Source organism: Bufo gargarizans, chromosome 2 (assembly GCF_014858855.1).
Source record: "Bufo gargarizans isolate SCDJY-AF-19 chromosome 2, ASM1485885v1, whole genome shotgun sequence".
NCBI lineage: Eukaryota > Metazoa > Chordata > Amphibia > Anura > Bufonidae > Bufo > Bufo gargarizans.
In genome coordinates, this window is record NC_058081.1 from 559,499,043 (window position 1) to 559,512,689 (window position 13,647).

At 42.6% G+C, this 13,647-nt stretch overlaps 1 protein-coding gene across 4 annotated transcripts in view; it reads right to left on the bottom strand.

Moving 5' to 3' along the window:
- Positions 1-525: 525 nt before the first annotated feature.
- CPT1C (carnitine palmitoyltransferase 1C) overlaps positions 526-13,647 on the bottom strand; it is a 59,608-nt gene continuing 46,486 nt past the window's right edge. For all 4 annotated transcript variants that reach the window (XM_044281635.1, XM_044281632.1, XM_044281633.1 and 1 more), the window contains 6 exons: positions 13,341-13,505; positions 11,774-11,908; positions 9,786-9,938; positions 8,837-8,950; positions 7,028-7,120; positions 526-4,951 (listed from right to left, as the gene is read on the bottom strand). In XM_044281635.1, the coding sequence (XP_044137570.1) occupies positions 4,874-4,951; positions 7,028-7,120; positions 8,837-8,950; positions 9,786-9,938; positions 11,774-11,908; positions 13,341-13,505 (738 nt within the window). In that variant the 3' untranslated portion in view covers positions 526-4,873. The remainder of the gene's footprint in view (positions 4,952-7,027; positions 7,121-8,836; positions 8,951-9,785; positions 9,939-11,773; positions 11,909-13,340; positions 13,506-13,647) is intronic.

Genomic DNA, 13,647 nt, shown 5'->3' on the forward strand with positions numbered 1-13,647 from the left:
TTGAACCGCTTGTGAGAGCCCATGACGGATCTCACAAATGGAAAGCCAAAATGTGAGTGTGAAAGTAGCCTTAGCACTGTCCGGTCAGTGCACGGATGCATGCTATATTTTGTCCATTATAGTCTATGGGTCCGTGAAAACCACGAATGCCATCAGTGTTTCACGAATCATTAACAAGAGATGCTTTGAAAATTATTTTTCAGCTGTTCAGTGTCGGTGAAACACGGATATAACACGGACACATGGATCCTTCACGGATGCATCACTGACCACCTTCTCACGGATTTGAGCACAGACACAGACGTGTGAATGAGGCTTTATAGCCAAGTTAAAATGCTTAGCCAAAAAAAAAAGAATATTTTTTTTTATAAAAAAAATAAATAAAATAAATAAAAAGCAAAATGCACTTATTACAATGTTCCAATGACATGTCTGTAAATAATATTTGTAAAAGCATCAAACCTCTCATTTTTATATGGTGAAGGGGTACACTATCCCATATAAACTAATACAATCACAAACAACTACATTTTAACCGTAGGCTTTTTATTGCCCTCAAGTCTTTCCCAAATGAAATTGCATTGATAATGGCAAAAACAAAAATATAAATTTTTTTCAACAAGAACAATAAATGCAAGTAATACCAAAAAGCAAATTGCATGTAATAAAAAGCATATAATATATAAAGGAACAATGTTTGAGTCGTGCAAAAACCTTTCAACAGCCTGCCCCAGAGTGCAATCATATATATATATATATATCAATGCCATTAAATACCTTTACTGTAAGGTCGCCCTATATAAAATGGCAGCACATATAAAGTAGATCAGCTGAGTCACAGGATGAGTTAGTGATGCGACACAATGTAGATGGCGAAACTAAATAACTGGAGAGAATATGGGGTTTTCACTATGGCTCATTGAAATGTCACACACTATATAGCCCTCAATGAATACAAATGAACTTGCAAATATGCATTGTAATAAAGCCTCTAACCTTACAGGATGAGACTTCAGACCTGCACATATGGTAGGGAAGCTACATCCCTTTAAAAACACTGGACACGCACTAAACGTCTGATTGGTGGGGATCGCTACTGTTCTCTGCGTAGAGGCTGGCTGTTCATGGGGCCTCACTCATCCATTAACGTGATGGCATCACTAGTAACATTATAGGTGGCACCTTGACTGGTAAAACAACAAATCAATGACGTCACAATTGAAATGACAGATAACCTCTCATTTGTGTCACTAGTGAAATGACAGGCTGTCCCTTCACCGGTGTCACTAGTGAAATGACAGGCTGTCCCTTCACCGGTGTCACTAGTGAAATGACAGGCTGTCCCTTCACCGGTGTCACTAGTGAAATGACAGGCTGTCCCTTCACCGGTGTCACTAGTGAAATGACAGGCTGTCCCTTCACTGCTATCATTGTACTTTCTCAGTATACAAACAGTACAGGATTAGAATCTAAAGTCAAATTGTGTGAGATCAGATATGATGTACAACAAATGTATGTGCTTCAGATGAGGAATTAGGAAACAAAAGGTTCAAAGCACAAGTACAAAAAAATGCTAAAATGAAATAAAAATACAGAGGAACGCCACACATCAGCAGTGAAAATCATACATATGAAACAGGCCTTGTGTACCTCCCACATACATACAACGCGGCAGAAACCAGGGCCTCACTTATGATTTTAACCTGTTTTGGCACTGCTTCAAATATCAGTAATGTCTCAGTACTTCATAATGAAGGAAAAGCCAGAGGTTGAGGATTAGTTTACCCCACCTATCCTCCATTACTGTAAGATCTAGCTCTATGGTTCTCTTAAAAACCTTGAATATTCGAACTACTTCATTAGCCCCAAGATGTCTCCAACACCTGAATTTCCGTGGTTTTGCTGTAGAGAGGACCTTTGGCTTGTTCAGTGTAGTGTCCAAGGCCTACAATGAATACTTCCAATCACACTTTCTTTTCCTTCTACTTTTGGGGTGATCAGACCATGAACATGCAATAGCTGTCGGCATAGTGATTGTCCACATATCTGCTATCAACTTTGACTGACGTGCCAAGGATAAGTGGTTATAAGACACCCTGACACCACTTATCACTAGGGAATACAAAGAAATCAGACTGGAGGGCAGAGGTAAACCTTTACATTTAAAAGAGATGGAATTCTGTTTAAAAAAAAACTTACTTGACTAGTTCCAGCCCTTTCAATGTTCTGAAACAGTTGAACTTGGAGATGTGAAGTTTTGTATCTTCCTTTTAAAGGGGTATTCCATCTTAGTTGTTTATGGCATATCCATGTCTCATAAATGCAATCTCATCTATGGGATCTGTATTCATTTCTAGAAGGGGTACCCCAACCCACCTGTTGAGGAGGCCACTGCATCCAGACAAAGAATGGAAAGGTGACCCTTCATGTGTGTGGCTGTGTCCATTCACTTCTATGGGAGTTACAAAAACAGCCCAGCTGTGAACCCCATAGAAATGAATGTAGAGAGGAAGCATATACGTACACCTTTGCAGATGCTACTTCACTAAGAGAGGTGTGGGTCTGGGTACCTAGTTTTGGAGTTTGGTGTGGGTTCCAGAGGTGGGACCCACATGTGGGATGGTAATGCCCCTTTAAATAAGGCAAACACCATTAGCGTCAGTGGCCTTTAAACAACAAAATATATCAATGTAGTAAGCAACGATAAAGATTTATTTCACAATTAAAGGGGAATTCAATCTTAATCACATTGTCTATGGAGAGTGGAGACCCTCAACACTTCCACAAACAAAGGGGCTTTGGTTGGAAGTGTGCATATGCCTCCTTCCAGACAGGCGTAATATGGGTCCAATTCACTGTAATACCTGCACCTCCTGCATGTCTACCAGATAGTATCCTATGGTGATCTAAGTCTGGGTCAATAGAGCCATGGGAGGTCCAGGTGTAAAATGTCTAATATGTGCCCAAATTACGACTGACAGCAAACTAAACGAGAACCTATGATGCAGCACTCGAGCACTCGTTCAGAAGCACCATTTGTTTAATGGTTCTGTGTTTGGCATGTACGATCACAAGCCATTGAAAGGGATGGTGCATCTGAGTTCTGTGTCAGATTACAGAGATGACCAGGGGCGGACTGGGAACTAAAAGTGTCCCTACGCTGTAGGTAGGTTCAAACTGTTAAAAGATGGGGCAACACTGAGCAATATACTGCCTCAGCTGAACCAAATACCACAGTGCGCCACCGTATTCAACTGTATTACCATCCTGGGGATATGGATACAGTTGAATTCGGGAGGGCATCTGCTGGCCAGGTGCATAGGAAAGAATCAGATCATTATGTACCCACGTGGAAGCCGTGAGGAGGACTTGGATGACCCTCCTAGACATCACCCCACCAAGATATTTTCCTGTAGGATTTATGGCCAATCTGCCCCTGGAGATGACCAAGTAGCACCAGGAGTGTTGGATAGGACTACAGCCCCTTCATCTTGAGAACTACCTCACAAGCCAACATCCTTATGAACATCTAGGAGACAACTAAAGATGACGTTACCATTTGAATAGTCTTTGTTTCTTAAAAGGGTCCCTTAAAAAAAATCTGATCACAATGTGCCCCCTTCTGGGACCACAGCAATCAATTGGAATGTGTGGGGAAACCTGGCAGTAAGTGTTCAATTTCATTGCAGCGCCGCCACAGGGTACATTATGTATTACAGTGTCCATTAATCCTATGAAATACAGGACAGGTCCTCCAGAGCAAGAGATGCACTTTGTAGCCTTTCTCCACTGTAGTCAAAGAGAGAAGGATCCTGAACAGAGGGACCCCCTCTATTAACTCAGAATTCACAAATTGGGTGTATGAAAATAGGTTTTCTACATTGAAAAAGTCAAGCAGATGATTCTACATGAGTAGATCAGGGAAAAAAGGCAAAAAAAAAAATCATGTTAACTAAGGAATGAACACACCACTTACATGATGACCTCATTTTCATCTCCGCTGTAGATCCACTGACTCCCAGGCTCCTCTTCTGCTGTCCAAGATGGCCGAACCGCTTCTCAGACTACCTGATGGATACTGTGCATTGGTAGTCCTAGGCACTCCCTGCCGCCCTTGGATAGGCCAGCACTGATCACATGAGCAGTGCTGGCCAACCCAAGAGCTACACAGGACAAGTAGGAAGTGGCTTGGGCTCCCAATGCACAGTGTACATAAGGTGGTCTGAGAATCGGTGCACCCATCTACGATGGCAGAACAGGAGCCCAAGAATCTGTGGATCTGTAGCTGAGAAGATGAAAAGAAGGGCACCATTTCTCCCACTTAATGTGAATTGTTTTTCTTGAGCTGGAGAAATAATGGTACAAAAAATGCACAGAAAAACAGCCAATCAAACACTTCAATAAAGTTACTACAACAGTAAAGCAAGCCAAATAAATAGCATATTAAAATAATGAGCAAATTGAGGTATGAAGAAACCCAGGAAACAAAATGTGGAATGGTATAAAACAATTGCATTGATTTGAGACACGCTTCACTATAAGCTGTAAGAACGTAGAACATATAAGGCACCAGCTCACACATGGGACTTGTCCACCCCTCACAAGATGCTCAGTCACATTGCACCTCATACAGTAAGTCAGGAATGAGCTCCTTCTACACAGGAAAACTGACCTGCGAGATGGGCCACTTGCTGCCATGATTGTACTGCATGTAAGGCAGTTCATACAGTCTGCCGAGTTATTATTGGACCATGTGGCTGTGAAATAATGCAATGGTCCCTGTATTTGACAGCAATTTATTTTCGCTTTTTTTTTCTTGCTCCTTGATGGTAACTTTAAAGATGTTTGAAAGACTGGCATGAGACGAAACAATCTATATCTTATCCAGCTTGAACAGACTCAGAATATCGAGCAGAGCTTGTCGGATGTGTTTGCCAAAACGGTGGGAATCCTGCAGAGAGGAAAAATGGACCGATTAGTGCAAGCCAAGCACAGAGAAACATAGGGTTTGTAGCCAGTTCATAATGCAAATCACTGCACTGTACTCACAAGGACCAGGAGACCATACTATGCTCAGTGCAGAAGGAAATGGAGGAATCGTGTGAACTTTGTGATATAGAATACAATTCCTTTCATCCAGAGTTAATAGGACCAGGATTATGGAAACCTGATTCTGGAGGCTCATATTAACAGTAGAAACGCTTCCAGAACAATCCAAGCTTAACTATGGACAAACAATATACAACTATCCCTTTGTTCAATAAAATCTAATAAAAAGTCTTATGCCTTTGATCTTGTGATCCTTGCTGAGGTCATTAGGGAAAGGAAGAAAGTCTGCTGGGACTATTGAGGAAGTGTAAGGGGTGCTGTGACTACTGGGAAAGGTTCCTTCAGACCACTGAAGGAACCTATGACTACTGGGGAGGTCTATGGGAGATCTTCTTTGACTATTTAGGATGTGAGGGGAGATCTGCAGTGACAACTAGTCGAGGTTTATACCCTGCTGTGACTACTTAGGAAGGAGAGTGGTGGGAAACCTGATGCGACTAGTAGGGAGGTTTTGGACCCCACTGTGACTACTGGGAATGTGTGAGGGAAATCGTCTTTGTCTATTGAGGACGTGAGAGGAGACCTGCAGTGACTACTAGTCATGGCGGAATAATACTACTAGTGGGGTGGGAGAAGCACTGTTATAACTACCAGGGAGCTGTATACCGACAGGACCAGGCAAGATGCCAAATCAGGACCCAGAACCCGTAAATCAAGAAAGAGGGTCTGGCAGAGGTAGCAAAGGCGCACAACAGTGTCTTGGGTCCTGCCTTGGTGCACTTGAAGGGGTTGTCCAGAACTCCCTTCTATTAAAATGTTCCCTCCTCCCTGCCAGACGAGTGACAGACGTGACCCCTGTCCATTCTGGAAGTTTACTCACGGGGACTAACGAGCAGTGAAGACACCAAGCCGAATAAAGCAGCAGGGAGTAGGCAAGTATGCTTCCCCACATTGGTCCAGCCAGTGGAGGAGATTTAAAGGGAACCTGTCATCAGAACTGGCCTATTGAACTATTGACATGTTCCCAATGTTCAAACTGCCAGCCTTAAATAAAAAAATAAAAAAATGTTTTGTTGCATTTCACAATCAGTGTATTAGCCTGAAAAATCCACTTTTAAAATGTACTTGACATCATTAAAACGTACCTCGGGAGTCACTGGGGCATACTGCTGGATGGGGCAAGTCCACAGAGTCACCTCCTTTAACCTGCCCAACTTGGCCTCACAGACCTCCCCTGGCTTCCTGATCTCAGCGCCTGGCAGTGTGAAATCTCACTCAGGTGCAGAAGACCTTGTTCCGCGGCAAGGATCCTGACATCTGCTGACAGTGGTTCCAGCATCTCCTGGGCATGCACAGTGAGCGCTTAAAGCTGAGGTGTATATACCTCTGCCACTGCGCATGTCAGGATCCCAGTAGCTGAACAAGGTCTTCTACACCTGAGTGAGATTTCACACTGCCAGGTGCTGATATCAGCAAGTCTACAAGAGCAAGTTTGGCGGGTTAGAGGAGATGACTTTGACTCGCCTCATCCAGCAGAACGCCCCAGTGACTCCCTGAGATATGTGTTGATGTCAGGTACATTTTAAAAGTGGATTTTTAAAAGGGAATCCTGGACAATCCCTTGAACTGCCCATCTGCATATGAAATGCATGTACTTTTTCTCCAGAATGCAGCAATGGATTGCTAATTAAAAGGTATCATTAGATTATGCTGGTCCTACCAGGCATTGCGCATGCGATTTGCTTGCTGACAGATTCCCTTTTCATTTTCACACTTACCATCTGATATAGCAAATTCTGTGGTGTGAATACAAATAAAAGGGTGGAGCTACTTGTTATTAAAATGAAAGAATGAAATCCCAGAGAAAATGCAGGATACAAATGATAGCGTCGGGTGCCTAATGCTGTAAAACTTCATAAAATGATCATTTTGGATGATTCAGGAGGAATCTCTCTCTGGCAGATACTAAGTTACTTACTGTCTCATGGCTGGAGAATTTGCAGGACACATGGAAGTTGATAAGGTCTTCACCAACAATAATGTAGGAGACTCCATATCCATCATCGGCCACCTGTAAAAACAGGAAACCAACTTAGGGAAAATGTTTCCTGCTGCTAAGCATGTAATAGTGGTACATAAGAGCCTGTCAGACATGGTGACCCGTATCTCCCTCTCACATGGGGAAATGCAATCACTGAAATCAATGCTACTTATGTGTAGAAGGATCCTGTTATATAAGAAATAACAAATCCCAATCTGCAAAAGGGCTAATCCCTACTTTACAGTTATACCGTATATGCTACCAATATCAAAGGAAACTCCACAACACATGAGCTCTACCAGTGTCTAATGCCATCATAAGTGGCTGTTTTTTATATATATATATATATATATTTTTTTATTTTTTTATTTTGTGTGTTACGAAAAATGAGTGCAAAAAGTTTCTTTTTCATAGCCCAGCAAATAAAGTGAAGGGCCATAAAACCAGCATGTGCACAAAATCACTAAAAAGTGGCTGGTTATTACACCGATAGCTGTACACAGAGGAGATGTTATCAGTGACTGACAGCTATCTATGTATACACACTTAGGGCTTGTTCACACGACCATGCAGTGTTTTGCGGTCCGCAAAACACGTATGCCGCCCGTGTGCCTTCCGCAATTGGCGGAACGGACGGTCCTTTATAGAAATGCCTATTCTTGTCCGCAAAACGGACAAGAATAGGACACGACTCATAATTTTTGCGGGGCCACGGAACAGAGCAATGGATGCGGACAGCACACGGAGTGCTGTCCGCATCTTTTGCGGCCCCATTAAAGTGAATGGGTCCACACTCGAGCCACAAATAATGAGGCTCGGATTCTGAACAAAACCACGGTAGTGTGAATGAGCCCTTACGCAGAGAATGCCATCAATCACTGATAACACCTCCCCCTTGTACAACTATCAGTGACTGACAGCCATCTATGTATACACACTTACACAGAGAATGCTTTCAATTGCCATGTGAGCTGTCTTGAGCTCAGAAAGAGCAGAGATGTAAATGTATATGTTACACATTTTACTGACTCCTTTCCCACATAATTATATGAATTTTCTCAGTTCTTTCTGCTCTATAACATTCGCATGCATTTTGTGGTGATAAGTAGTGTTGTGTTTTAAGTTCGGCGTCTAAAGTTCGGGTTATCGGACCATATTGGAATTTAGAATCCATAACGGGATTCTTCGATAACCCGAACGTTAGACGCTGAACTTAAAAAACAAGTTCGCTCAACACTAGTGATAAGTTCTCTTTAACTTCCTGTGACTGCACATCCACCAGCACTGTCCAAACATCCTCTCACATACCCCGTCCTGTTTCAATGAGGTCCGCCACATCCTCAAGTTTCATTTGAAAGATCAGATTTAGAGGCAGAAGTATTACGCTGCGGGCACCTATATAGTATCATTGGATTTCTGTTATCCCAGCAGGGCAATACACTGTGTGGCCCTTTTCATATGTTGATTTAAGTGTCACTTGAGCTATTTTACCACCATCATGATATTGTGGAGCATTGGTGACTGTGTGCAATAGGCCTCTTATTGTATGGGATATCTTTAGTTACATGAAACACTATGCTAATTGAGCTCATCACTCTAGTACTGACTCACTGTATAAAAGGATTTTTCACAGTATTTTGAACTAATGGTATAGTCTATATAACCCTTAGTAGCTTAAGCCCAGAGCTATCCGATTGTCCACATATGTCTTTTTTAATCGTCGGTGTATTATATAAGTTTACTTACAGGTCCAAAGCCACCGCCACATGAGACGTATTCTGGATGATTGACTAAATCAAATAGCTCCACTTGCTGAATAGGAGTCTGGCTGGTGGAGAGTCGCCAAGGCTCCGAAAGAACCTAGGAAAAGTTAATGGTATTACAGATTACTTATTAGGTGGTAAACACATTCAGTGGTTGAGGCCTCATGCACATGATGCAGATTGGATGCAGATCCATTCATTTTAATTGTGCTGTGAAAAAAAATCGGAACAGCAAATTATGTGCTGTCTGCATCTGTATGTCTGTTCCTCCACCCCACAAAAAAACTATAGAACATGTCCTATTCTGGTCTGTTTTGCAGAGAAGAATTGGTATTTTTACAACAGGGCGGAACATCCCTGTTTTGCAGATTCACGGTCAAGTGCATGAGGCTTAAAGGGAACCCGTCATCAACGTTATGCTGACCTCACTGAGGGCAGGATAAAATAGTGACAGAAATGCTGATTTCAGCGGTGTGTCACTCATGAGCTAAAAGTAAGTGGTTGCTGAGAACCAGCATCATAATCATTGCAGCCCAGGCCTTGAAAAGAGTCAAATCTACCTGAGAAGAGTCATGGTTATTCATAATCTCCTGCACTCTCAACCATCTGCTGATGATTAGCAGTTCTCTCTTAGAGAGAAAGGGAACTTGGTAGAAGACTGTCAGTCATCAGAAGGTGGGCAGGAGAGCAGGAATTCATAAATAACCAGGACTCTTCTCAGGTGGCCGTGACTCTTTTCCAGGCCTAGTCTGCGCAATGATTGTGATGTTGGTTCTCGGCAACCGCTTACTTTTACCTTAGAAATGACAGACCGCTGAAATCAACTTACCTGTCTCTACTTTATTCTGCCGTTAGTATGGGTAGAATAAAGTTGATGACAGGTTCTCTTTAAGTCAGCGAGAGGTTCAGTTCCACAGATAAGTCTTACATACCTCTTTCAGGAAAGGTGAGTCCACTCCAACGTATTTAGAAACTACGTAGAGGCAGAAGAGATGTCGATCAATACCAGCTCCAGTCATTGCATTTCTGTAGAGCAACTGGTGCTTCTCTGCAGCTAACCTAAATTTTTTTAGTCTCTCTTCATTCTGTCAGTGGGAGAGGCGTAGAGTTACCCATTATGAAGTAGGTTAATAACAAAAACACCAGCACAGAAATTAATGATTCTAGATCCACGATATGTATCCTAGTTTTTATTTACAAATTGCAGATTTTTATTTTATTTCCTGAACATGATTATGGAGGCAGCTATCTTGCCTGAGCTATGCTGTACAGCATGGATGTCAAACTCATGGCCCTCCAGATGTTGCAAAACTACAACTCCCATCATTCCCTGATAGCTGTAGTATGCCCAGGCATGATGGGAGTTGTAGTTTTGCAACAGCTGGAGGGCCACGAGTTTGACATCCCTGCTGTACAGCAACCACCATGGGCCATAGACACAATGGACAGGAAGGGACCTCACTGACTTCTATGGGGCGAGTTTTCCAGCCATGCTGTGTGACCTCAGCAGAGGTCAGGAGGGAGTAAACTAGCTGTGATATCATCTATTGTGAATGGTGGATCCTGTGTTATCTATGTACATAGGTGACATCCATCATTGTAATCCTGTCTGTAATGATAAGCAGATATCCACAGTAAAGTGATCTGTACAGACCAAGGAGTGGCACCTATAATTAGGCTTAGTGGCCAGGGCAAAAATTGCAGGATTTTATTATTTTTGTAAATAAATATTGACATGGAAAACTAAAAAAATAATCAAAAATTCTCTAAAAATATGTTTAACACAAAAACACGATTTAAACAATAGGTAATTTCCCGATATAACATTCCCCTTAAATGCTGCTAAAGGAGTTTTGTTGCTGACCATGTACAGCTTTTTAGGAGCCTGACACACCTCATTTTCAAATGGCTAATTCCAGCATGATAACACACTGTATATCCATCTAAAGCTGGTTCCGTGGATTCAGTGTACTCCAACGGCTGCAGTCCAATAAAGGAATGGTAGCTCAGTCGTATCAATGTACTGATGATAAATCTGCAGCGCCTGTATAAAGCTATCATGTCAACAACATAGAGCAGAATATACATGTAATGTTCCTTGCTGAATTCATGGTCACACCAAACCATTCTTTGTGAGAAAGTAATGAGGACCTTGGTTAAAGGGAATCTAATTTACCTATATGTAATCCGTGGCTACATAGAGCTGCCTAACACAAGGAAAAACATACCATTGTTAGTATTAGGTGTATTTCCAAAGTGCAGAAAATTTACTTTGAATCATTTGCAAATGTGACAGATGAACATGACATCACGTGTATAACTGATATGGTAGCCCAGGTGCACCTTCTGCTGGAGCCCAAGCCCTCCTCTTTACTTGTTCCCTGTACCTCCCTTTGCTCCATCCAGTCCGACCCCTCCACTGTGATGTGATGATTCTCCTTCAACTCCAGCCAGCTGATCAGCATTGCCCTCGCTGAAATCAACAGTCGGCGCTTGCGCATTGAATGCCCTGTGGTGGGCATCGGACTCACCATACTTGCACCAAGCAGGCCGGAGTTGGCGGATTGTGATGTCGCAGTGGAGGGGGTCAGTTGGATGGAGTATAGGTGGGTACAGGGAACAAGTAAGGAGGAGAGCTTGGGCTGTGGCAGAAGGTGTGCCTGGGCTCCTATATCAGTTATACATACCCGCTGGGCAACTGGGGACCGTATAGGAATCAAAGTAAATTTTCTGCACTTTGGAAATGCACAGAATACTAACTGGTAGGTTTTTCATTGTGTTAGGCAGCTCTATGTAGCCTTGGCGTGGGATACATCCAGTTAGATTAGCTGACAGATTCCCTTTAACTGTAATCGTATTCCTACTACATGATATCATATGATGCCAAAGCATAGGACGTACTAGTCATATGTATACTCACCGTTTTTGAAGCATCCATCATGGCCTTGACAAAGTTTGAGGACTCTACAGTACATGAACGCACAGTTTCTGTTCTTCCTTCCCGGAAAAGTCTTGTCATGGAAGCTTCATACGTCAGACAGAATTTTCCTTTATCCTTTAAAAAAAAAACAAGAGGATGTTGTAGAAATGATCTACTGTATGAACACAAAACCTGCTTTGGAGCAACTTAAAGGGGTTGTGCAGCCAGTAATATCAATGACCTATAGGATAGGCCATCAATATATGGCAGGTGGGTGTCGGGCTTCAGCGCTGATCAGCTGTTTGAAGAGATGGTGGTGCTGGGGGGAACAATACTTCCTCTTCAAGATATCACTGCGCGCCGTCTCGATTGTAGCGACGGTGTACTGTAATTACAAGCGCTCGTCCCAGGCACGTGAATAGAACAAGCACTTGCAATTACATTGTGCCACCGGGACTTACGAGACATATGATCAGATATTGATGACTTATCTTGTGGATAGTTCATCAATATGTACTCACTGCACAACCCCTTTAAGACATAGGGACACATTTATTTTAAGACCGGTATTTTAGACGCCAGTCTTAATAAAGTCCCAGCGCTGGCAGAGGCGCCGGCCTCTCCATAACTTTGCCGCATCCAGCACTAGTCTAAATGACAGCTTCCGAACTATCTTACATTTAGACCTTTTTCTATGCCTAAATCAGGCGTACAAAATAATGAATGAGACGTGCCTTCTGCCCACAATTTTAGACTTTGCATGAGCAGGGCAAAGTTGCAGACATGCTGCACCTGACATACACCTAAATTTAGGTGTATTTCAGTATAGTAAATGACCCCCATAATCCTCAAATTACTACAAAATACCAACATAAAATGTGTGTAAGGGTATGCCACACGTAGCGGAATGGATGTGGAAAATTTCTGCAGCAATTGTGCAGATTTGCTTGTGGATTCTAGATGCGGCAAGCAGAAAAGTAGGAGAAAATTTGGTGCAGAAATCACATGGAACAGGAGGTCATTTCAGGAGGGTGGCTTGTACAAAGACTGGCATGGGACCAGGCAAAGGTGCCAGGGAAGGAGAGTATAACGATTTTTTTTTTTTGTTTACATTTAGAATGTGCAGCAAAATCCACAACATTTGGGGGTCTGTTGCAGATTTGGGCATACATGTTGAACTCAATGGGGGAAAACCCATAACAATTCCATGTCAGAAAATGACATGCTGCTGATTTAAAGATCCACACATCAGGTCGTTATTCACATGGGGAATATATGCAGTGTGTGGATGACGTCTGTACAAATCTCATTCTCTTTGCAGGTATTCTAGTCCGCGGCTGATTTTCCATGTGCAAATATGGATGGAAAATCTGCAGCAATTCTGCTACGTGTGGATGAGCCCTCAGGCTGCCATTACCAGCTGTGCCATTTTTTTTTTTGGCGAGTTTCATTTCCCCGCCAGGAACCTTAGGCTTTGAGAAAATGGGTCGGGAGCCTACATGGCAGCCTGTAATTTTCTGACCTTTGTGCAGGAGTGTTAGCATGATGAAAAAACGTTGCACCTCACCCTATAGTGTGCAAGCTGCAGAGCAATCTGGATGAAAGCGTCAGGGCTGGTCTTGCACTTCTTTATTAAACCTTTGCCAAAGTCTTTGAAGGGAAAAGTGTGGAAATCAACATCATCTGCTAAGGCTTGGGCAACGTTTAGTGAACTGTGGATGATTTCTTGGCACTGTTGGGGAAACACAGGAAAGGTGTAAGAATAACACACAGGACCTGATAGTAAAGAAATTCTGGTAAGAAATCCATCAAGACTAGTGTTTCATATGCCTTTCTTGATCCCATGTGTCATGGAACGAGATGCATGTATGAAC